Source organism: Poecilia formosa, unplaced genomic scaffold (assembly GCF_000485575.1).
Source record: "Poecilia formosa unplaced genomic scaffold, Poecilia_formosa-5.1.2 Scaffold270, whole genome shotgun sequence".
Taxonomy (NCBI): domain Eukaryota; kingdom Metazoa; phylum Chordata; class Actinopteri; order Cyprinodontiformes; family Poeciliidae; genus Poecilia; species Poecilia formosa.
In genome coordinates this window covers 160,585-184,382 of record NW_006800209.1, presented here as the reverse complement: position 1 = coordinate 184,382, position 23,798 = coordinate 160,585, and the positions used below count along the sequence as shown (strand labels likewise).

The 23,798-nt window shown below is 40.7% G+C and overlaps 2 protein-coding genes and 1 long non-coding RNA gene across 4 annotated transcripts; 2 read left to right on the top strand and 1 right to left on the bottom strand.

Annotated features, from left to right (window-relative positions):
- Positions 1-1,642: 1,642 nt before the first annotated feature.
- On the bottom strand, positions 1,643-14,645 carry LOC103151047 (uncharacterized). Of its 2 annotated transcripts, none has more exons than XR_001664601.1 (2): positions 14,291-14,645; positions 1,643-2,180 (listed from the first exon to the last, which is right to left on the bottom strand). It is a non-coding gene; the product is annotated as an uncharacterized LOC103151047 (long non-coding RNA). The 2 variants fall into 2 exon arrangements; XR_001664602.1 differs by lacking the exon at positions 1,643-2,180 and adding an exon at positions 10,204-10,484.
- Positions 3,770-9,496, top strand: alx3 (ALX homeobox 3). Its single transcript, XM_007570877.2, has 4 exons — positions 3,770-4,207; positions 7,108-7,382; positions 8,606-8,731; positions 8,876-9,496. The coding sequence occupies exons 1-4, from the start codon at positions 3,826-3,828 to the stop codon at positions 9,224-9,226; spliced, it is 1,134 nt and encodes a 377-aa protein (XP_007570939.1). The 5' UTR covers positions 3,770-3,825; the 3' UTR covers positions 9,227-9,496.
- Positions 11,247-21,511, top strand: rbm15 (RNA binding motif protein 15). Its single transcript, XM_007570876.2, has 2 exons — positions 11,247-11,369; positions 14,933-21,511. The coding sequence occupies exon 2, from the start codon at positions 15,012-15,014 to the stop codon at positions 17,544-17,546; it is 2,535 nt and encodes an 844-aa protein (XP_007570938.1). The 5' UTR covers positions 11,247-11,369; positions 14,933-15,011; the 3' UTR covers positions 17,547-21,511.
- The last annotated feature ends 2,287 nt before the right edge of the window (positions 21,512-23,798 follow it).

The following is a 23,798-nucleotide window of genomic DNA, read 5'->3' as shown; positions in this document are numbered from 1 at the left end:
GAATAAGACAAATATTGCATTCTCAATGTGTGGACTAATTTATTAGTACATCTATTACTCAGATGGGGCATTGAAAATGAGTTTTAAACAGGCCTCACTTTTCATCATTAGAGTGTTTCTGATAGTTAAATCACTCCACTGCACAGTCTCTTAAGCTTCTCTGCAGGAAGGAAGAAGTATGTTAGTAAATGTAAATGTGTAATTAAATATTGTTTATTACCTGAAATGACAAACCTAAAATGATAAATAACCTCAAAAGTATTTGTCAGACGTTTCTTGGTTTAATAGATCACCGGTAGAATAAATCAACAAGCCCAGTTTATATTTTTTGATGCACAGCCAACTTTAATTTTGGACAGTTTATCAACTTTCTCTGGCCTGATCTGAGAAAATCCTTCTGCTTTCATGATCCAGATGTACAGCGGCTGGATACCACTAATAAAGGTCTGAGTATTTGAATTGATGGCATTAATACACCATCTTGGCTGCAGATTCAGATCAGAAAAAGATTCATGTGAATTTGTGACAGTCTCTTTGGGAGTTGTGAGAAACACTTCAACCATTAACAACAAACTGGCATGAAGGCAGCCTTTATGCAGCATAATCCATAAACGTTCGATGGAGTTGACGCGAGGATAATTCCTGAATCGTAACGTTAGCCTTCTTCATGCCTTCCAAAACAAGCTTTGCGGTCGTCGTTTCGTCGGATCGCCCAACGATTCCACCATCTAACTCGAGATTTAGAAGCTAAGTTAAAGAATTTGAAGTAATTTCTGTTCATTCATTAATCCACTCAAGTTGTGTGAAGTTCCTGTATCACTGTTAATGAGAAAGACCGTCAAGCATGATGCTCCCGCCACCCTTAAAGTTTCCTCTAAAAACTATAAAAGTTGGAGCATCTTTCAGTCGAGTTTAAGTGAAACTGGTTCACCTCTCTATCGTAAGTTTGAGCTTTTGTGTCTCATGGATTCTTCTCAGATATGGCAGCCAAATGTTTGAGAGTATGTAAAATTCTGACCTGCACTGCACTTGTGTGCTGCAGATGCAGGGTGCCAGGTGTCCCATAGCTCCTCTTTAGCCTGAGGGCTGCATGTCGAGCAGTGAGAGTGCGGGGGTCACCTTTCTCCATGGTGTCTGTGCCCAGAACCGCTGCTGCTGGAGGAGGAAGAGAAGGAGTAGGAGGAGGAGGAGGAAGGGGAACTGGGACTCTGAACAGGCTGAACTGATTTCCTGTGCAGGGTCATACCCAGGACAAGCTGGATGAACATGGGTTTAGGGGCACCGGAAGCGTGAGAGTGACACAGTGTTGACACTGTTTATCTGGCGTTTTCCTGGCTAAACCTGTCACCTGCACACATCACAGGCGGAGATCACACAAAGGCCCCGCTTTATTTTATCAAGGATCCTTGTTTCAGTTAACCTAAACATGCATTTTAGACCTGGGCTTTTCGACGCAGCAATAGTTGTTCTATATTGTAGTTAATTAATCCACAACATGCACAAATCTGACTGGAATCTTTCGCAAGAGATCAACTCATCCATCTGCACATCTTGTGAATAATCAATGTTAGTAGAAAGCAAGTCACCTGCTGCGGCTCAGAACATAGCTGATCTTCTGGGGTTTTTTTTATTTTTTTTTTTATTGTACAAAGCACCGGGCTGAGTTTGAGGTTTAAGAGAGCTTGTACTGCCTCAGGCGGCAGAAGGGGAGAGAAAACTTTTCTCATGCATGTTTAAAGCTCTACTCACCTCTGCAAGTTCCTCGCAATAAGGAGCACATTCAAGGAAAATGTGAAACTTTGAAAACAAATTCCATCAAATTTAAATTCCATCGACCAAAAACTGGAAACTTTTATCAGGAGCAGAAAAATCTAACAATGTGTTTGTTCTCGAGCAGTTTTACCTCACGCATCTGAATGGGGGGGAAAAAAAGAAAAAGAAAATGAACTTGCCTCTCCAAGCAAATGGACCTCATGTTTATCCACTTGTCCATCATCTGAGCAGCGCGCGGCCTCGGGGATCCAGAGAGACTTTGAGATGCCCCCCAAAAAACTGACGGTGCTGCGTCTGAAGCCTGTGAGTGCAGCGTGTTTGGATGAGGTCCGTCTAGATCTGAGATAACTCGTCCGAATCAACAGCTCTTTCTTCTAACGCTGAGTCTCAGTGTGTTCACGCTGGAGCTGGATGGGGAGGAAGAATAACACATCTTCTGCCACGGCCTTGAACAAATTTTGCTGTTATGCTTTTGTTTCTGTTGTTTAGGAAACTTTAACTTTCTTCGCTCGCATAAGAAACAAACAAAAACAGCGGACTAAGCAAACTTAAAATTTCACTTCAGGCTGGAGTTAATATGATCCTCATATTAATGTTTTGCTATTTCAGTCTGTGTGTTCAGACTCATTTACTATGACAGACCAAGAGTTTAAGTGTTTGAGTGAGAATCACTATAAAGAACTGCAGCTACTCCTGAAATATATTGTTTCTCATTTATTCTGCCTTATCTTAACAACAGCAGCTTCAACCAGGTGTGTTTTTTTTTTTATAATAGTGGGTTATTAACAGCATAAGACCATAACTTTTAAACATCATAATAAAAAATTACATCAGTTTAACTTTAAATACATCCCTCTTTTCATTAAATTTTTTTATATTTTGCCATTTTTAAATGTTCTGGTACTTATTGAAAATTTTAATACTGGAATATCTTTTTACTTTTTAAGCTTTTTAAAAGAGAAATTATCTACTTTATTTTACTATATAACAAATAATAATGAATAATAATAATAATAAAAATAATAATAACAATAGGCTTGACTCTAACATAAATATTTAATTATTATTTGACAGACAATTCCTTAAGAAAAGACGCATCATAATTTATCGTTCAGATAATTAAGACTTTAACAGGCGTTTTTTTTAAAAATATAATTTTTTACAAATCATCGCCCGCTAGAGAAACAATTTTGTGTTTTTTCCCAGTTATTTAAATTGTATAGTTTTTTCTTGTATATTTTGTTACTTTTGTCACATATTAAAAAAATAAAAAACCTTAAAAACGAAACACCGATCAAATCTTAACCAGCGATAAATCGTCAATAAGTGAAACAAGCAAAACTGTGTTCAGCGGTTATAAGGGTTTGATTGCTGTAATGACAACAAAGAAATGTACATATAAAAACAATCAATTTCATATTTGAATGAGTTATTAATAAAACAAATAAATTGTGTAGATAAATGGCAAGTCCTTTAACGTTGTCCTGTATGTTTTGACAGATGCCTGGCCGAATTGAACTTAATTCGTGTTTTAATCTGAATCTTCGGTGTTTTTCCGACGAAGGCCCCGGCGCGGCTTTCTACAACACACGAATATGAGCTGAATAATTTTACAGCCGCCTAAAACATTTCATTTTGACAGGAAAAATCGGATATATATTAAAAAACACCTTGTTCTTTGTGAAAATATGGAGTTGAAGGAATTAGAAAGAGAAGCGAAAAGTAGATGGAATGAAGGAAAACAAACGGCGAGACTGCAGCTCAATAACATCAATCAACATCAATGAAATGGTTAATTAGACGGACAGAAACCGCCCGTGATTACATTTTTGGCGGATTATATCAGACTACCGGACACCAACACACACACACAAACCTATCTCACACATAAACCCTTCAGTGGACGTTTCACGGCTCTTTGTTTCTGATCTGTTTAATCCCACCCACTTGACTTGAACACAGAAGAGAGAGAAAAAACGTGAAAATCCCTCACTGTGCCCAGGCCGCCAGCGCCCAGTCGCTGTTGTCTCAACTGCCTACTGGACGAGAACCATGGAGACGGAGAGCTGTTTGCCTTTCTCCGCCCAGAGCGGCGGGAGGACACCGGCCAACTCTCCGGGACTCGAGCGCGGCGGCGGCGGCGGCAGTGGTTCCGGCTCCGGCTCCGGCTCCTTTCTCCCCTGCGACGAGCTACAGAAACCCTCCCATCATCCTGCTCCCCATCCCGCTGTGGCGTCGCTTCCTCACCGTCTCGGCCTGCGCGGGGACCTGTACACAGCCGCCTCCATGGGCAGGTTTGGAGATGCTGCGGACTTTACGCACAGCTCTGCGGCCGCGTCTCCTCCCAAACATGGCAAGTTTCTGGACAGTTTAAACCCGGAGCACAAAGCGCTGATCAGCGACAAAGCGGCGTTTTATGAAAGCAGCTCAGACGGTGAGTTAAAAGCAAACATAAGCGTAATAATTATATTGTGAGGGAAGTAATTGCACGATTGCAGACTTATTCTACTAAATTTTCTCAGGACGCGTTTAAGCATCACACCGAAATGTAGTTGGATGTGGAGAGGATGGCGAGTGGAAAACATTTACAAATATTGCATCATTTTGCGTCAACGGCCTCACAATTAAAAGTTATGTTTCTGTTTCTCGTGCAACTAATGATTTTGTTTGATGTTTGATTCATGAGCGTAATTAAATCAACATTCAGGTTTATGGTTCAGTAACTCGCCGCTTCCCATTCATCAGCGTCTTTTGCACAATTTTCCTGTTTTAAAAAAATAAAACAGATCACAGAACTGTGCTCAACTGCATCGAAATATAATGTTAAATGCTTTGTGTTAAATCGAAGCCTGTGTAAATGTTTCATTTCGCTTTGTTTATTAGTTCCGATGGATTTTGCAAAGCAGTAGAGGACATCTTCGTTGATAAAATCTTTGTAAAATCTGGATTCGGAATAATGTAGGATGCGCTTATACAAAAACGGGGATTTCTATAATATTCCAGGTGATGATCAGTGCGCTCTGAGACTAAACTCTAATATTTCTGTTAGATCCTGTTTGGTTTAGGAGGCTGCTGTCCTTCCAAGTGTTTGTGACCTATCGGGAAACTCTCTTTGTTCACCGAAATAATTTGTTACTAAACTATTGTTTAAAAAAATACTTCTGTTTTTGTTTGAACTTGCTTAGATTGTCTCCGGTGTAAATGCTGCTGTGGCTCAGCCTCTCCAAGTCACCTCAATCAAAAACAATAAGATATTCCAAAAGATTTGTTTTCATTTATCTTTAAATGATTTATTTATTTTAATGGCATTTTATTTTTATTTTACTTTAGGATAGCAATTATTTCTAGTTTGTGTTATTTAATTTTTTATTTTTGCATTTGCCTGTCTAGATTGTTGTAGGCGACTGTATTTATTTTTATTTGTATTAACACACACTAAAATAAAAAGTACCCAAGTAATTTTGTTTATTTTATAATTTATACTTAGTGTTTCAATGAGAAATACACTTTTTTTATCTTATTCCATATTGACACATTTAAATGTAATAAAACATAGTTACGCTTAATAATTTAAAAAAAAATGTCTGCAAAATCAATTGATTTTGTGTAAAAATACCCAAAACTTCAAACTTAAAAATTGTGTGATTTAACACCTGTCAATAATGGAATCCTATCTTTATATGGGATTTATTTTAAATATGAAAAGTTCCTTCAGTTACTGTAAAAGTTGCAAGAACTATGCCCAAAAAAATCTGATCACAGTAAATATATAGGAGAGGTCGACTTCTTCAGTCCTGATGGATCCCATCCATCCTCCTGCTAACGGCTCGATACGCCTTGCTTTTGCTTTTGGAGATACTCCCTCTGCGCCGTACGTTGCATATGATATGGATCTTTAGTTTCGCCCACGGAGGCCGAGCGGATGTGAGTTCTTGACAGGCTAAAAGCTGCTCAATGCCCTGCGGCCCATGTTTGCGGCTGAGAACATTTTCAGTTTGCGGCGTAAGGTCGGATCTAATGGACATGAGGAAATTAATGTTGCAGTCCGCAGCATTTTGCGTTAGGCCTTACATTATATTAGGAGAAAAGCAGAGTAGGGGAGTCAGCATGCCCCCAGTGAGTGGGTGGCTGCAAATAGATGGAGTAGTTCACTTCTGGACTGAAGGGTTAAACGTAATGAAAACAGACAACAACATCCAAACACTGCAGGAGGGGAGCTACCCTGTTCTTGCTCTGACAACAGGAAGCAAAATTAAGCCTTCACATTTCCTACATGACCCAATGAGGAGGGAAAAACACACTTTAATTCAAAAGTTCTTTGTAATTATATATGTATGTAAAGCAAAGTTATGCTTCTGTTTTTCCTGCAACAGTCACACGTCCTTTTCAGTGCTCTCACCTTCAGCTGTGATGCTGCTCTTCAATTGAATTCAAGCCAACTGCCTGTTTATCGCCTAAATACAGTTTGTCTGCTCTGATCAAATTAAATCAGAATTAGCGTTGCTTGTGTTTCTAGTTTTCCTCGGGAGTCTCAGACTGATTATTTTTGGCTGTTTGAATTCGTAAACCAAAGTGAGAAACAAGCAAACATCAGCAGCTCTCATTTAAACCATGTGAAGAAGCTGCTCTAAATGATTTTTTTGGCTTATTGGTGTCAACTTTTTAAAGAGCTTATAAGAAAAAAGTACTTAAAACCTTGTAAGTTCCCATGGTAACTTGAAAGTTAAAACCAGATCAAGGTGAAACAGCTAAAAAATAATATTTCGGAGGAGAGTGAAAATTGTTGCATTTAGTGGATCATATTAGTTAAAAAAATATTCTCAGACTCACAGAGTTTACAAAACATTCACAACAAAACAGAAACAGTTTAAGACCATCATGAATAAAAGAGTGAACACATTTAAAGGATTAACAGACAAATGATTACATTTCAAAATGTAGCCTAATAAGCATTTAGTGACGATACTAAATGCTGTTTAGCTTCGTGTTTTCATCTGTCAGATTTAACATTGAGCTTTCTGACTTGAAGTGCAAAGGTCCATCTAGTTCACCGATAAACTTTCTGCTCCACATGTCTGTAAAATAAACTTTAATTTGGTTATGGCAGTTAAAATAATCTATCAATTTTTAAGATTGAGCTTGGCTTCAAAATGTTCAGGAGGGCAAGGAGTCGACTGAAGGCCAAATTAAACACATAAACATCGAGCTGCAGTCCAACTTGAGTCAAAATCTTTCAAAAGTTTGACAAAAGAAAGCATGGCGCCCAAACACAAACCAAGTTCAATCCTGAAAGAGAACTTCAGTCACTCAGCTTTTCCTCTGTGTGCTCCTCAGTCAGAGAGAAAGGCGCTCTAAAAGCCATGGTCTACCCTGGGATCGGCCCAGACTGCTGCGGCAAGCTGAAGGAGCAGAGCGGCGGCCTGCAGGGCGACTCCATCGCTGACACCATAGACTTATCAGGGAAAAGCAAGAAGCGGCGCAACCGGACCACCTTCAGCACCTTCCAGCTGGAGGAGCTGGAGAAAGTGTTTCAGAAGACGCACTACCCCGATGTGTACGCCCGCGAGCAGCTGGCGCTGAGGACGGAGCTCACCGAGGCCCGGGTTCAGGTGTGTGCGTCACACCTTTAGCCTTGTGTTTAAGAACTTAATAGGAATTAAAGTTATGCATCCTAAAGATTTGCTGGTTTTGACCAACTTCTTTTATTACAGTCAGTGCCTTTAGAAGTGCCTTAAATATGTTTCACATTTTGACAGGCTACAATCATAAACCTTAATGAGTATTTTTTTTTTGGCATGGCTTCATTTTTTATTGGTAAATAATATTTTGAAGAGCGTAGCAAGTACTTGTTTAGCCAAATTTATTCTCTAGTGAAATTCAGTGCAACAAAATGCCTCTGCTGGTCATCTAATTTGTAAAAATTGAGCCAATTTTTGATCAACAACTTGACTGTCCACCTAAACTGACCAGCCTACATTAATCAGTGATCCTCAAGGTCCGTGGTACCTATGAAGGAACTCCAAAGATCCAGAGCTCAGCTGGGAAAATCTGTAGACTGAGCAACAATTTGTGCATCTAGTAAGAAAAAGTTGTAGCTGAAAAAGCCAAAATAAAACTGATTTGCAGTTTGCCATAAGAAATGTAGACACAGCAAACATGTGGATGAAGAAACTTTGATCAGATTAAGTTAAAAATAATTTTTTGGCCCATTTGCAAAGAGCAATGTGTGGCAGAAAACCAACACTTACAGAATCCACATTGTGAAACATGGTGGAGGCATCATTATCCTGTTGGAAAGCTTTTTTTCTTTTGGTGCATAAACGGAAGCTTGTCCGAGTTCACTGGAAGATAAATAAAGTTAAATGTAAAATTCAAAATGCTATGTTGTAGATTACAAATCGATAATGAAACACGGAGGAGGCCTCTTCATGTAATATGGAGGATTTTCTTCACCTTGGACAGGAAAGACGTGTCCAGATGTAAATCCAATGGGGAATTTTGGGCAAAACATGGAAAACTGATGCTCAAGGATATTCTCCCCTAAAAATGTTAAACGGTGTTCAAGGAACAATAGGCAAATATTGATATTATCATCTTCAAGTCTGTAGATTTGAAGCAGAGATTGCAGTGAGTAAAAAAACTAGTCCTTTATTTTAACTTTTTAAATAAAATAATAAACCACTTCCCAATTAAACGCACCACTGTGTTGGTTTGTCTCATTAAATCCACATAAAATCCAGTCAAGTTTGTGGTTGTAACTTTACGACACACTCAAGTAGTACGGATATTTCTGCAAGGCACCTTATTTATTGTTTTTCTCTTTGATTCAAAGGTGTGGTTCCAAAACCGTCGAGCCAAATGGAGGAAACGGGAACGCTACGGAAAGATCCAGGATGTTCGCAACCACTTTGCAGCGTCTTACGATATTTCTCTTCTCCCTCGTCACGATGCATATCAGGTGGGTTACTCCAAAATCCGACAAGTTACTCCACAGGAAATCTGACTCGTTTCCAATCATGCTTTCAGAGCTTTTCACTCTATATGAAGGCTTTACACTTTTTCTTTCCATCAAGTTTCCCATCCTAAATCTGTCATCATCCAGATGCAGGGCAATCTGTGGCCAGGCACTGCTTCAGCTGCAGGGGGCAGTTCAGGTGCCGCCTGCGTCCTAGGAGCCGACTCCATCCCATCGTCCTGCATGAGTCCATATCCTCACCCCCACAGCAACTTGCAGGGCTTCATGAGTATGCCTGCCTCCCCCAGCCACCCGCACCACCACCACCACCCGCCTCACCACCACGGCATCAACGGCCTCTACTCCCTCCACAGCTTCCCAGGAGGCCTCGGCCCGCCCGCCATCGAGGGGCCGGAGAGCGACTACAAACCAACGGGTTTGGTGGCGCTGCGAATGAAAGCCAAAGAGCCGGGCAGCATCATCTCCTGGCCCACATGACCACCAGTGGTCCCCTTAACACACTGACTGAGCCAAAGCACACAGCCACAGAAAGACACACCGCCCGCATGTTTCACTCATGCCGTTCTCACAGAACACCGTTGGAAAAGTGGATGCAAATTCAGAAACGCCGACGCCTGTTTTGTCACCAGTTTCAGTTTCTTGTTACAGTAATGGGATAAAAGAAGAAGAAGTTATTTAAGCATGTAAAAAAAACCTGTAAGTATCATATTAATCAGTGATGATTAGAAATAAAGTCCTCCATTTACATGTGCCTTCTGGCAGGATGCAATTTTTGGTTTGAGACAAGACAAAAAAACCGAATCGGCTGGAATCGGTTCAGCCTCAACGCGGCTCTTTTGTTTGGGAGAAATGTGGTTGTGAGACAGAAATGCTTTACAGGGTGAGTTTACCATAAACACGAGGATTTCTGCTCTGCGGGACGTTATTGCTCTGGTGCACACTGTGACTTAGTTCATTAGAAGAAAACGAAAGCCAGCGACTACATGACACTATTGGGAATGAATCTTCACTCGTGGCTGCACATGTACTTACGCAGCTATTTGTCTTGTTTTTAACACAACTAATTATTGTGGCAATCTGAGTCATAGTTTCACGGAGAAAGTTTAATTTGGTATACGTTTCTCCTGCAACCAAACCATCTGCTTCTTCGTTTTTTCCCCTCATCTTTCAGAGGAAAAACAGGCCGTCTCATGTGACATATTTTGCATTGCAATATCTCCTTTTTTGTTCTCTGCTCTAAACATTTCACTTTGCTGCCAAGTAAACATAGAATTGTATTGTACCATCCCATCTGGCTTAAATTGCTAAATACCAACATATTTGTGTCAGATGGGCAAACATGTCAGTCTTTTTGGAGGACTGAGAGCACAAGCTGAGCTGTGGAAGGAAATATATATATATATATTTCACTGGTGGACTGAAGTCCTCTAAGGAATGGAGATGGCTAAGAGAAATACTGGGTTTATTCTTTGCCTGTCTCACTGTGACTAGAACGCTCAGGGCAGATTATCTGATATTCCCTCGCTCCCTGTGCCAGGTTTCGTTCAGGCTCTGTAACATGTGGTTCCAATTGAAGAATGCACAAAGCCGTCAGAAACACTTTCCACACCCACAGCCTCGAATTCCAGCCAGGCCGTGGGAGACGACTGCTGGCGCGCAGTGACATGGCGCTCTGCGGCTGCGTCCCAGGATAAGTGAAGATAAGGAGAGAAGGGACCACAGAGGTGGCCGTCTTCTGGAGAGATGAAGAAATGGAGAATGATGATACGTTTTTAATTACATATATTCTTGAGCAACAGGAATATTTTCAATGGCCTTTAGGATTAGTCAAAAATGACTTAAACGTGATTAATAAAAGCTACAAGGCAGAAGGAAAGTAGGAGCTCTACTCCTTCAGTTGACATTCTTACAATAATATTTTCATTTTCTTTCAACTTTTTCACATATTGTCATGCAACAACTACAAATTTCATTGGGTGTTATCGATATGACAGACAAAGCAACACATAATTGTGAGAAGGACACACGGGTGTCAGGATCTTTTACAGATCAACATGTTAAAAGTGACATGAATATGTATTCATCCCTCTGAGTCAACACATTGAAGAACCATATTTTACTGCAAAGGTAAGGCAAGTTTATTTGCATGGCACATTTCAGCAACAAGACAATTAAAAGTGCTTCACATGATAAAACATCAAACAAACAAACTTTACACTGGAGTGAAAAATTCAAGGGAATTGATGAAAAGAGAAAAATGAATGATGTTACAGTTAATATTAGTCAAAAACAACTCTTTAAAAAAAGGGGGGGAGGAGTTCAACCTCAATTTAAAGGAAGTTTGCTCCATATTAGAGGAGCATATAAACTGAATGCTGCTTCTCTGCTGGTTCTGGGAAAGCAGAGGAGACCGGAACCAGAAGACCTGATTGGTCTGGAGGGTTGCTATAACAACAACAACAACATGTCTCTAATTTACTCTTAAGTCATTCAGTGATTTTAAAACTTACAGTATTAAAGGCTCTTATCTGAGGTACAGGGAACCAGTGTAAGAACTTTAGAACTGGAGTGATGTTCTCCATATCCCTGTTTTTATTGAGAACTGGACCGGCATCGTGCAGTAAGGTCTACCTTTACCTTTACCAGCTTTCCACATCTAGACACTGAAAATTTTGTTCGTTCTTCTTTGAATAATAGCTGAAGGTCAGTCAGGTTGAACATTAGTCTCAGATTCTCAAGAGGATTTGAGTGTGGACTTTGACTAGGCCATTCTAACACAGGTTTTGATCTGAAACATTTTGTGGTAGCTTTAGGGTCATTGTGCTGCTGGAAGTTGAACCTTCCTCCCAGTCTCAAGTCTTTAGTTGACTCCAGCAGGGCTTTTTTTTTCTAATATTTAAATTTATTTAGCTCCATTCAGTATGTAACTTTGCTCATCTTCCACATCTCTGTTCAAGAAACGCGACTCCACAGCATGATGCTGCCATCACCATGGAGGAATGTGTTCAGGATGGTGTGAAGTGTTACTTTTCAATACAGAAGTTTAATTTTAGCCTTGTGTCCTCACAGCTTTCTTTCAGTATTTTCACAATTTCATAAAGATTAGATTTGTGGAGTGCCAGACTAGTAGTTGGTTTCTGCATAAATTATTCTACTTGAGGTGTAGAATAATCATCTCAGAGTTACAAATGTATCACATTTAGCTTTATTTTGAGATTAATTCTGACTTTTGAGAGTATTTGGTTGCTTTTGGTTTTATTCAGCTGATCAGAGTAAAAATGCACACCATTTCTGAAACCTCTAAAATTCTGATTAAAATATAGTATTATCTAGTTCAGTTTGTTTTTACATATTACTTTTTTCCTAAAATACTTACTCCCCCTTGTCCTTATAGCTACTGGCACAAAGGAGTTTACTCAAAGTAAAAACAAAAATCCACCGAGCTTCATGTCAGAGAGCTACAGCAAAGTGTGGCATCTTTTGGTCCCCAGGTTACCATAACAACACTTAGACACTATTTACATACCAAATTGTTGCTTGGGAATGATGATGCCAAGAATAAAAAGCATTTTGTGTTCTACCGTGGCAAAGATAAACACATCGGGTTTGATAAACTTTACTGGGACATTAACTGGAACTGTGTACTTTAGTCAGATGTGATTAACCTCAAGCTTTTCTGCAACAGAAACTCCAACTAGATCTGACATGAAACAAATAGTGAACATGTGAAAAAGCACCTCATGGCCATTGAGTACGATGGGAGATCTGTGATGCTGTGGATCCTCCAAAAATCCTTGTTTGAGCATCAATAATTCTTCAGTATAAAATAACATTTTAAAAAGTGAATGGATACTACAAAATGTCAAAATGCGTAAATATTGGCTGATTCGACAGGATAAGGATTCAAAATATGCAACCAGTTTAAAAATCTGCTGGTTGATCTGAAGACAAGAGAGAATATTGTAGAACCGATGGATGGATGATCTGGAGAAATTGTGAAAAGACGAAGAATTGTCAAAATGTCACTACAACCTTGAGAAAATGTGTAGGTGAACTCCTGTTTTATTAGTACAATGAGGTTGATTAAAGCATCAGCAGCTGCTTTGCAAATTGATATGACAACATTAAATATTCAGTAACAGTTTAATCTACTGTGATAAAAAAAATATAAATAATTCTTAAAAGGCGCTTTTCTCTACAAAGGATGCCATTCATTATGAAGACTGCTGTAAATAGGCTTTGATCACATTTTTTAACTTTATTTCAGATGTAAATTGGATGTGGTCACAGACATCTTAAATAATTCAGTTAAACTAAAATTTATGCAGCAGAAATATTCATAACAAAAGTTTTTTGTCTATGAATAAAGACTGGTTGTCCTTAGGTTTATTGATCTCCTGATAAAAACAATAGAAGTTTTCAAAAATATTGCTTAAATGCTGCCACCATGTGGTATCAGATCAAGTAGAGAAGAATTCAATGATCCATCAATGAAATGTGCCTATAAATTTGACAATTTTGTCAAAGTCTTAACATCTGCATCACACAATGCACAGCAGGACTAAAACAAAAACACAGAACCAGGTTTCATCAGGCGCAAAGGAGGATTTTTCTGTTTCATTATATTCCATATTGTTTGCAATGTGCTTTTAACCAACATCTTTCTCAGTCAACAGTTAAGCAAACAAATTACAGAATATTTAGTTTGACAACTGCAGGAATCACTTTGTATTATTTATTGCATAAATAGAAGAAAAGGCTCCTTTTAAACACTGTTATAGAGCATATTATCTATATTTGAATTTTATATATTTAGGTTCCCTTAGTTCAAACATTAATGAATGCAAGCAATTTGAGGATTCGGTAATATTTTTTTGGCAGAGAGAATTCCATTGTGGAGAGTTTCATTGACTGCTGCTGGATAAGAAGTCAACTCTTGTTTTGTAGACGTGTGTACGCAACGTTTTGGATGAGTTACCACAGTCCAACCCTTTATTATTTGAAAATTGTGCATTTGAGACATGTTTAGCGTAAACACTTAGCTAAAAACCAGTTTCTTAAATTGCTAGTCAGTCCAATTGCATGATTCAGAAAATTAATAGCAGTTGACAGAAATTGTTTTAGGTGAAAACTGTAATTTAACCATGAACATTAAGTTACTTATTTGCTCTTCAGTCATGTTGGGTGTTGAAGAATTTCAATAAAAGCTCAGTAAAGTCAGGAAGTAAAAGTACTGAGATTTGTTGACCGTTGTTGTAGGGATGGTTTTAGATCAAACTGGTTAAGGACACAGACTAGAGGGGAAATTAGACTGGATTTGATCATCTATAGTTCAAAACAAGCATTTCAATTTTCCATTAAATTACATCATATGTTGTTACAATTACATTTAAAAAAATGTAATAATCCATCTTGGAGTGCGATTTATTGAAGGGTTGTTGCATGTTACAGTTTTATTATTTTCAGTTGAGAATTTAAACATTTTAATTATTTTTGATAAACTACTATCTAAACAAGGTCAAAAATGCAACATAGACCTACCTTGAGAAGATCGACAGACTCTGCTGCTTAGCTCTAAAATACTTTGGGCCGACTTCGCTCTTGTATGAAATTAATCTGCTTAATCCAGTGTCTCCATTCCTGTCCTCGGGGAACCTCTGCCCTGCACATTTTAGATGGATCTCTGTTCCAGAACAAATGACTGTCTGACTTCCTCTGCAGACATCAAGTCTGTTAATCACCCACTTATTCAAATCAGGTGTGTGGCCGAGGGGAAACGCCTAAAACATGCAGGTGGGATTGAGAAACACTGGCTTAATTGCTTTTGCTTACATAATTTAACTGCTAAAATAAATTAACTTTTCAAAATTTATTTGGATGGCCCAAAACGTCGTTGATTGCGAATCTTATGACACATTATCATAATGTAATAATTAAAGTGAAAGAAGAGCTAAATTACAGACTGGTAACAGCAACCACCTTCAACTGTTTTCAAAACACAGCTATGGCAGACACGGCTTTATTTATAAGGGCTCCGTTAATGATTGACAGGCATTTAAAAGGTTTCTGCCCACTTTTCAGCCAATCACAACGAAGGGGCGGGATTTTAGGCTAATCTTAACAAAATGGCGACTGTTGTTGTTTTGCCGCAGGGTCACTGATTAAATCCGTTTATCGTTTCAGCTCATTTCTGCACCTGCAGTGCAGAAGTCGTGCTAAGATAAGGCCACGAACCGGAAGGGTCGACTCCGCCCGGACTGAAATGAAAGGCAAAGAGCGGTCGCCGATTAAAAAACGGTCCCGGGCCTTGGAAGATATTCGAGACAGGGGAGGATGTCATCCGACCAGCAAGAAAATGGGGGCTCTGTCCGTTTCCAGCGGGAGTAATAATGGGAACAGCTCGACAAAAGGCGACGGCGGCTCTACGAGACGGAGTCTACTCGGTGAGAAAAGAGAAAGAGACTTCGACGGCCACGGCCGGACTGGAAATAACCACAGCTGTCAGTCCGCTGCGGGTAAAAACCACAGCCTGAGCCTGACGCTGGACTTAGCCTCGCAGAGGGGCGTCTCTTCGCGAGCGGAGCAGCGGATCCAGCCGCCCAGCGCGGAGAGTGAGTACAAAACACTGAAAATCAGCGACCTCGGCTCCCAGCTGAGCGACGAGGACATAGAGGACGGACTATTTCACGAATTCAAAAAGTTCGGCGACGTGAGCGTCAAGATGAGCCGCAGCAGCGACGGACGGATAGCGTTTGTGAATTTCAGAAAGCCGGAGGACGCCCGAGCCGCTAAGCACGCCAGGGGCCGGCTGGTGCTCTACGACCGGCCGCTGAAGATCGAGGCGGTCTACGTTAACCGGAGACGGAGCCGATCCCCGGTGGAGAGGGACCTGTACGTGGCGGCTCAGAGTCACAGACATCTGCAGAGACCCCTTTCGCCCACCGGGCTTGGATACAGAGACTACAGGCTGCAGCAGCTGGCTCTGGGACAGCTGCCCCCGCCCCCGCCGCCGCCCCTGCCCAGGGATCTGGAGCGGGACAGAGAGTTTGCTCTGTTTGAAGCCAGGGCGCGTCCCGCTTTCATTGCAGAGCGGGCAGCGTTCAGAGAAGAGGATTTTATCTCTCCTGAAGACGACCAAAGAGCCAACAGGACGTTGTTTCTGGGCAACCTGGACATATCTGTTACGGAGGCGGACCTGAGGAGGGCTTTTGACAGGTTTGGGGTCATCACGGAGGTGGACATAAAGAGACCCACCAGAGGACTAACCAGCACCTATGGATTTCTGAAATTTGAGAACCTTGACATGGCGCACCGTGCAAAGCTTAGTATGTCTGGCAAAATAGTGGGTCGCAACCCCATAAAAATAGGTTATGGCAAACCCATGCCCACCACTCGCTTGTGGGTGGGGGGACTTGGACCCTGGGTGCCTGTAACTGCTCTGGCCAGAGAGTTTGATCGCTTTGGGACAATAAGGACCATTGCCTATAGAAAAGGGGACACTTGGGCTTACATTCAGTATGAAAGTTTAGATGCTGCACAAGCAGCTTGGACACACATGAGGGGTTTTCCTCTGGGAGGACCCGAGAGACGGCTCAGGGTAGACTTTGCAGACTCTGAGCATCGCTACCCGCAGCAGTTCCTGCAGCCTCTCCCCATAGCGCCGTTTGACATGGTGGCCGAGTCATTTGTACACCGTGCCACGCCCGAACCTCTTCGGGTCAGAGACAGGACTCCTCCACCACTTCATTTCAGGGACAGAGAGCTCTTCCCTGGAGCCGACTGGCCCAACCCCGCCATCCGGGAACGGGTGCGGGCCTCACCCTTTGAGCCTCTGGAACATTTGGAGCGGCGGACAAGGGAGCCTTGGTCTCTGGAACGAGAGCTGCAGGGACGAGAACCTGTACGCAAGCGGCGTGCCGTGGAGGAGGGACGCCATCTGGACCTCTCCCCGGACAGCACTGAGAGGACAGTAAGACGTAGACGAGCCTCCCCAGAGGGGAGTCCCGGCGGAAGCAGCAGAGAGGGGGGGCGCTTCAGTGATTCAGAGCGCCCCATGCGAGGCGAGAGAGCCTCTCCAGTGAGAGAATGCCAAAGCAGCCTGGAACGGGTTGCGACAGAACGCCGCCTCAAGAGCCAGGGTCTCTCTGATAAAGGACCTTCAGGTGGTGCAGGGGCAGCAGCTGGAGAACGCAAGCGTAAAGCAGTTGACGGTGGCAAAGGCCCGGCCAAGAGAGAACGCTCTGAAATCAGCTCCAAGGGAGGTCAGCCGTCCAAGCTGGACGGCGCCAAACTCGGTCTGGCTTGGCAAGGCATGCTGCTCCTGAAAAACAGCAACTTCCCAGCCAACATGCACCTGCTGGAGGGCGACCACAGCGTGGCCAGCGACCTGCTGATGGACAGCGCGACGGGGAGGCAGGTGAGCGAGCTGAAGATCACGCAGCGTCTCCGCCTGGACCAGCCCAAGCTCGACGAAGTGTCCCGCCGCATCAAGGTGGCAGGTCCCGGCGGCTACGCCATCCTGCTGGCCGTTCCCGGTGCCACGGAGGAGTCGCTCTCGGACTCCGCGGCCTCGACCCAGCGGCCGCTTCGCAACCTGGTTTCCTACCTCAACCAAAAACAAGCAGCCGGAGTCATCAGCCTGCCCGTGGGGGGCAGCCGGGATAAAGACAACGCAGGGGTCCTTCATGCTTTCCCCCCCTGTGATTTCTCCCAGCAGTTCTTGGATTCGTCTGCCAAAGCTCTGGCAAAAAGCAAAGAGGACTATCTGGTCATGATCGTGGTTCGTGGCGCATCATAAGAAGTGACCGTACACTACAACGAAGTTGCGATTAGAGGAAAAAAAAAAAAATCTGCTGTATGTCAGTAATTATTGCATGCTGTGTGTTCTGCATCCTGGGGTACAGTAGTGTGCTTCTCCAGTGTTTGAATGTTGCCATATAACCCACTAAACGGACAAAAGGTGCCCTTCGATACAACTAAAAGGTCTTTTTTTTTTTAAGTACATGTTAGTGGGTTTTTGAACCCGATCACAATCACAAACGTGCTGTACTATCAGCATTGTGGGGTTAAATATCAGGGTTGTTATAGAAATTCAATCAGTTCAAATCCAGTTACATCTATGAGCCTTTAGGTCATTTTATCATTTGGTTCATTTATGGGTTTAAATGGTTACTTATCCAGTCATAAGCAAAATAAATGTTGGACATTGAATGATTTTATACGATAACACCACCATTACAGTTAATCTACCGATTTAAAACAATGTTGGTTCAATTTATTTTAAAATGTCCTAAAACCGTCATGTTTGTCTGCAGGCTGCTGTACTTGACGTCATCGGTCTGTACTGGTGGTGTTATTACAATAACTTTCCTCCCTGGTTGTGTGAACATTCATGACCTACAGTACAGTAACATGTTCCAGTTTAAAATTTAGCTTTTCAAGTGTTGAAAAGAAGCTGAGCATAATTCCCCCCACCCCAATTTTAAGACGGAAAGAAAAGGGAAAGTCAATTGGCAATGTCGACGTTTAAAACAAATTGCACAGCTCTCCTGCAGTTGATCACATTCCTGTTAGATGTACTACCTTAAATATTTATATTGCTTCTACTGAAGTCGTTCGATACGTCTTGGAGTGTGATTTACTGAAGCAGTGTTATGCAGGGTGTTTTAAAGTCGAATAAAATGTTTTGTCTGGTGCAAAGATGGAGGACAATGTGAAGGTCAGCAGTTAAAGCGTTAATACAGGTCAAACATTTCACTGTATGGAGTCTCATTCGTGCATTTTCTTCGAAGTTATTGTTCGAACATTACTGGATCTGTTTTAAAGGCGTATGCTTAAAATTTGTTTTGAAGTGAGGTTTTTATTCACAACAGAAAGAGGCCACATTGCTTTAAGTTTGTAGAAAAGTGAAAATGTTCCCTAAATCTGTGAAAGTCTAACAAGTCGGATGGACTCGCTGTTTTAGCTGACTTAGCCGTCCAAAACAACCCAAACTTGAAATGTTCATATTTGTGAGCTGAATTATACCAGCAGGTTTAAAACCCTCTAAACTTTCACAAGGCGGCTTTGATAAGATTTTTTCCTTTTTTTCCCAGTCAAATTTTGTCTGCAATAAGGGTTTGTTAGCTGGTTGGCTCTATTGGTCCACCAGGATAAAATTTGCCATCTTTGACACCTCTCTGCTCATCCTGGCATTCATGTAAAACGTTAGCACTTCCAGTTAGAAGCACTCAAAATTTATACCTGGTACAGGTACAAATAATTTTGTTTTACTCTCTTTTTTTTTTTTTTTCTTAAAATAGGATTCAACAGATGCAAACATGTTCAGTTTGAGTTATTTTAAATAGGCAAAATCAGCTAAAACATCGAGTCTTTTTGACTGTGCTAGCCTGTCATGATGCTTAGGAATTTTTTTTATTTTTAATCTCACTGTGATGTCACATTGCAAACTATTGGTGAAGGAGCCTCACTTCAAAAATATTGAGCTATTCCTTTAAGATTCATCAATGGGATCACCAAATTTCTACAATATCTGTTAATTTAAGTGTCTCCCATTGGTCAAATAATAGTTGAATGCATTTTTATTTTATGGATATCATAGAAACCAGCCCACACCTGCTACTAACAGAAAATACTGAACTTTTCTTGTGTTTTTAATGTGTTATCCTTTTGTGCATCCTTGTTTTGCTCGGAGAGGATCTAGCATTGCAATATATATATATATATATAAAAAACTGAAGTACTTGTGGACAAAAAAACAAAAAAGTTAAATTTTTGTTGTTTATAGTTGACGCCCTGTTTTATTTATTTCCTTGAACCGGTGACCCTCCCCTTTTTATAGTAAATAGTAAATAGTGGATGGTACAAACTAATAAACCTGCTATCAGTACAGCTACTTGGTTTTAGCAGTGGTTTAACAGTTAACGTGGAGTTTAATTTTAGAAGTATAAAATTACAATAACTCATGCCTGCCAACATGTTTTTATTTTTCTTAGATCTTCTTACCACAGTATTGTTTAGACTTTTTTTTATGTATTTAGTCATGCAGTAGCGACTTACTCTAAATAATTTTCAGATTTTTATTTTTTTGTGTGCGTGTGTAATGAAAACATTCATGTTTGCTTGTACACTCGGACATCACACCCACTGAAACTTCGGACTCTGGAAGACGCAGAGCTGCAAAAACCTCTGTGGAGAGAGAGGGGCAGAGAAAAAGGCACCGTTGTATGTGTGAGGAAGCTTTTTAAGTTGTGTAAGTCCATCCCGCACCTGTGATGACTTCTGTTTTTAAGTGGGGGAAAATTGAGCAATGTACGCTTTGATGTCATGGGGGAAAAGGAAAATCCGTAGTGCCCATGCGAAGCTGTTCACGTAACTGCGAGTGCATTTGGGCGCCTGATGTGACCGATTGTCAATAAATTGTTCATGTGAAGGGGAAGTGTTTCTTCGATGGAAGTGAATTGACGAGAACGAGCTGCGATGCCTTGTTGTGTTTCCGAGGAGTTTTATTCACGTGAAAATGTTGTTTTCTGCTCGTGAGACGATTCGCAAGTCGTTTAGCTCCAGAGAGGAGAGAGCCGTGTTCCCCGCCCCCTCCAGAGGATCGCTGTTTGTTTAAACGAGGCCGGTTCTGGTTGTAACTTACTCCCGCAACTGTTCAAAAACACACCTGATCAGGACGGAGCCGGAGCCGCCAGCACTTGTTTGAACCCGGCCTGCAGAGGCAGCTTCGGCATCACCGTGAAGGTCTCCCCGTGCATTCTCGGTTCTGGTTCTGAACAGAAGGCAGGAGAATTGAGATTGTGACAACTCTGAAATTCGCAGAGCATCGACAGATCACTCGGTCTCCCTGCGGAGATTTGGGTCTGATTCGTCTTTATCGCACTTTGCCCGGTTTTACTCAGATTTCCCCGCTCGTCAGGAAAGACGATTGGCTCAGACATCAGCTAGGAATGCTGCAGCTGGCCTCTCCTCCCCCGAGGAGCCGTGTTGAACCGGTACCACTTCATCATCTGAGGTCAGCCGCAGCACCGGGGATGAAGTACGCACGCCTTCGCTGGAAGGAGCAGAGGATACCATTCACTGAAGTTCCGGGACCACTCTTTCCATGTCAAAAGCTTAAGTCCACACTCAGCTACCAATCATTTTAGCTGAATTAGAGTTTAAAAAACAAAACAACAAAAAAAAACATGTTCAGTGATTCTGTGCCGAGGACGACCCACTCCACCTTATGAAACATTGCCACCATGAGGACCACGGAGCGCCTGCCTTTCCTCTCCTCCTCCGGGTCTGTTAGCTGGCAGCCAGGACAGAGCAGGTATCACTGAGCGGCTGCTGCACAGAAACAGCAGCATGGTGAGTAAGAGCCAGGGCTGCCTGCCATGGCTGTGTCGGTGGCTTATAGGCAGCAGGGGGTGAGTATTACAGTGTAACACCACATTCTCAAGAAACACCATACAAGTTTCTGTTTTGATCTGAAAATATTCAAGTTAGCCACTGCTTTCCTCTTCACTTGATCTGCTGCTTAGCAAAAAAAATTAACTGGGAGATCAGAGCCGTCAAAGCTGAAACATTCCCAAAGAAGGAAATGAAACTAGACGAGATGAAGATGAGGACTTTATTTATTTATTTATTTATTTTTGGGAGGCCATGCTGGTTTCTTGTTTTAGCCTCACACAGATGCGCCTTTGGTACTTCAGCTGTCCTGGTTTCTTGAGCTTCTTGCTTCAAGTAAAACGACAACAAAAAAATGTTTTAAGTTGTCAAAAGAGCAGGTGGCCATAAAAGTAATCAAATGCTCCCTATGGAGAAGGAAATATATTTTAAATGTCCCTTTTTAAATGACAAATCAAATAATCATGATATTTTAGTCATTTTTATAGCCACTTTATCTTTTTGCAACATATTTTTTTATATATATTAAAAGCAGGAAGCTTGATGCATGACCTAAATTAGATGAGATTTTAATTTGGCAAATTTTGCTTTAAGTTTGGGTTTATATACCAAATAATGCAAACTTGGTTGTTTCTGTAGACGCAATGTATAAAAAGTAGAGTTGAGTCTCTATGAAACATGGACATTAATAAACGTTAGAAACAGGAACAGATGTTTATATGCTGAAGTTGGCAAGACAACAATTTATCTTCATTTTAGGTCAAATATAACAAATCCACATTCTACATACAAGAGGAAGATGATGCTGTGACACAGAACATATGCCTGCTAGTCAGTGTTTATTATTATTTATTATTAACTGAGTTTGTAATTTCTTATATTCTAAATTACATAATGAAATAAAACTGTTTATCTTAAGATGTAATCTCTGAAGTAATTTTTTTTTAGATCAAACTGCAGCTGCCTTTTATCTTCCAAGTCCAACTAAATACAACAAACTGGCAAAAAATAAATACATGCACTGCAAAAACACAAAATCTTCAAAATCTTATTAAAAGTATTTTTGTCTAGTTTCTGGTGCAAATATCTTATTACACTTGAAATGAAAGAAAACCGACTCACATGCAACTTTACAGCAAGATGTAGGAGATTATTTTAAGTAAATAATTCCTCAATATTGATGAAAAAGTTCTAGTTCTCTTAGACTATTTCACTTATAACAAGACATTTTTCCCATATTATAAGTGAAAAAATCTCCCAGTGGAACAAGTTTTTTTTTAATCATATTAAGCAAACATTTACTTAAAACAAGCTTCCATATCTTGCTAGAAAGTTACTTGTAAGTTAGTTTTTTTTTATCGTATTTCAAGTGCAATAAAATATTTTTGCACTAGAAACTAGACCAAAAATTTAGTTTTTTGTAGTGTAAATAAATAACCAACAAACAGACGTGAGCTAATTTTAAATTTGAAAGGTATTTTCCATTCATTGCCCAGCAAATAAACAAGTCAATGGTGAGAAAAGCTGCATAAGAAGTTTTGGTATGAACTTGGATATGGTGCACTATCATTGCCATAATGCTTCACAACAAATCACATTATTGGATTATTTAACTTGACTACGTTTCATTTATGTTATCATTTTACCTTTAAGACGCTACACATTAGTATGATTAAAAATATTGAAGAAGTTGAGACATACCAACAGAATTGGTGATTAGACAACACTTATTGATCCTGGCAAGGTGTTTGTGATTTTGACCTTTGACGATTGGTGGATATAAGCAGTAAGATCCCCTCCCCTGCAACCCTGCAGACATTGATATAGAAAATGGATGGAATCTTTTCTAACTTCAAGACCGATCACAACTTCAGTGTCCAAAGTCGGTCCTTGAGGGCCGCCGGCCTCCATGTTTTAGTTATTTCCCTGGTTCAACACACCTGAATCAAATGAGGTAGATGGACCATCTCACCCATCAGTTACTAAAAAGACATGTACTTAGCTTATTATAATTAATAAAGTGACTATTTTAATACAAATGCATCTAATTTACTATGGAATAGTGCCATAAATCCTGAATGTTTTTCAACAATAAGCTTCACAGTCCCTGGTCATAGCTGAGTTTATTCACTGTAGGAATAAAACAACAACAAAAAACAACTTTATTAGATAATTTCAGGGTTACTGTAGTCATAATTGACCTTATTTATTTATTTATTTTTTGTCTTATGCATAGGCCAATTATTCTCTGTCTGATAACCTTGAGTAAGAATACCATGGAAAAAACAGTTTTTATATTAAACTATAATGGTCAGGTGGTCTAATTTCTTTAATTTTTAAGCAAAAAGGCAAAATCCATCCCTGCTGGTAATCTATTAAGTCATTATTACAGCTACATTTAATGTTCAAATATACTATAATATTTACTACTATTGATTGTAAGTGGAAATAATATGTGAATGCATGATAAAGCTAAGTGTAGTACTTCCTTAATTGGTCATAAAACTAAATATTGGGTCTTTTTGGTGTCCTCTCTACAGAATAGCACTGGGAGTCCTGTTGGCTATTAGCTGCTTGAAGAGGCGCCGGTAGCTAGCCTCCACCCAGCTGCTCACAAATGTGCCTCTCATAGTTTGCCTAACACTTAGCTGTTCTT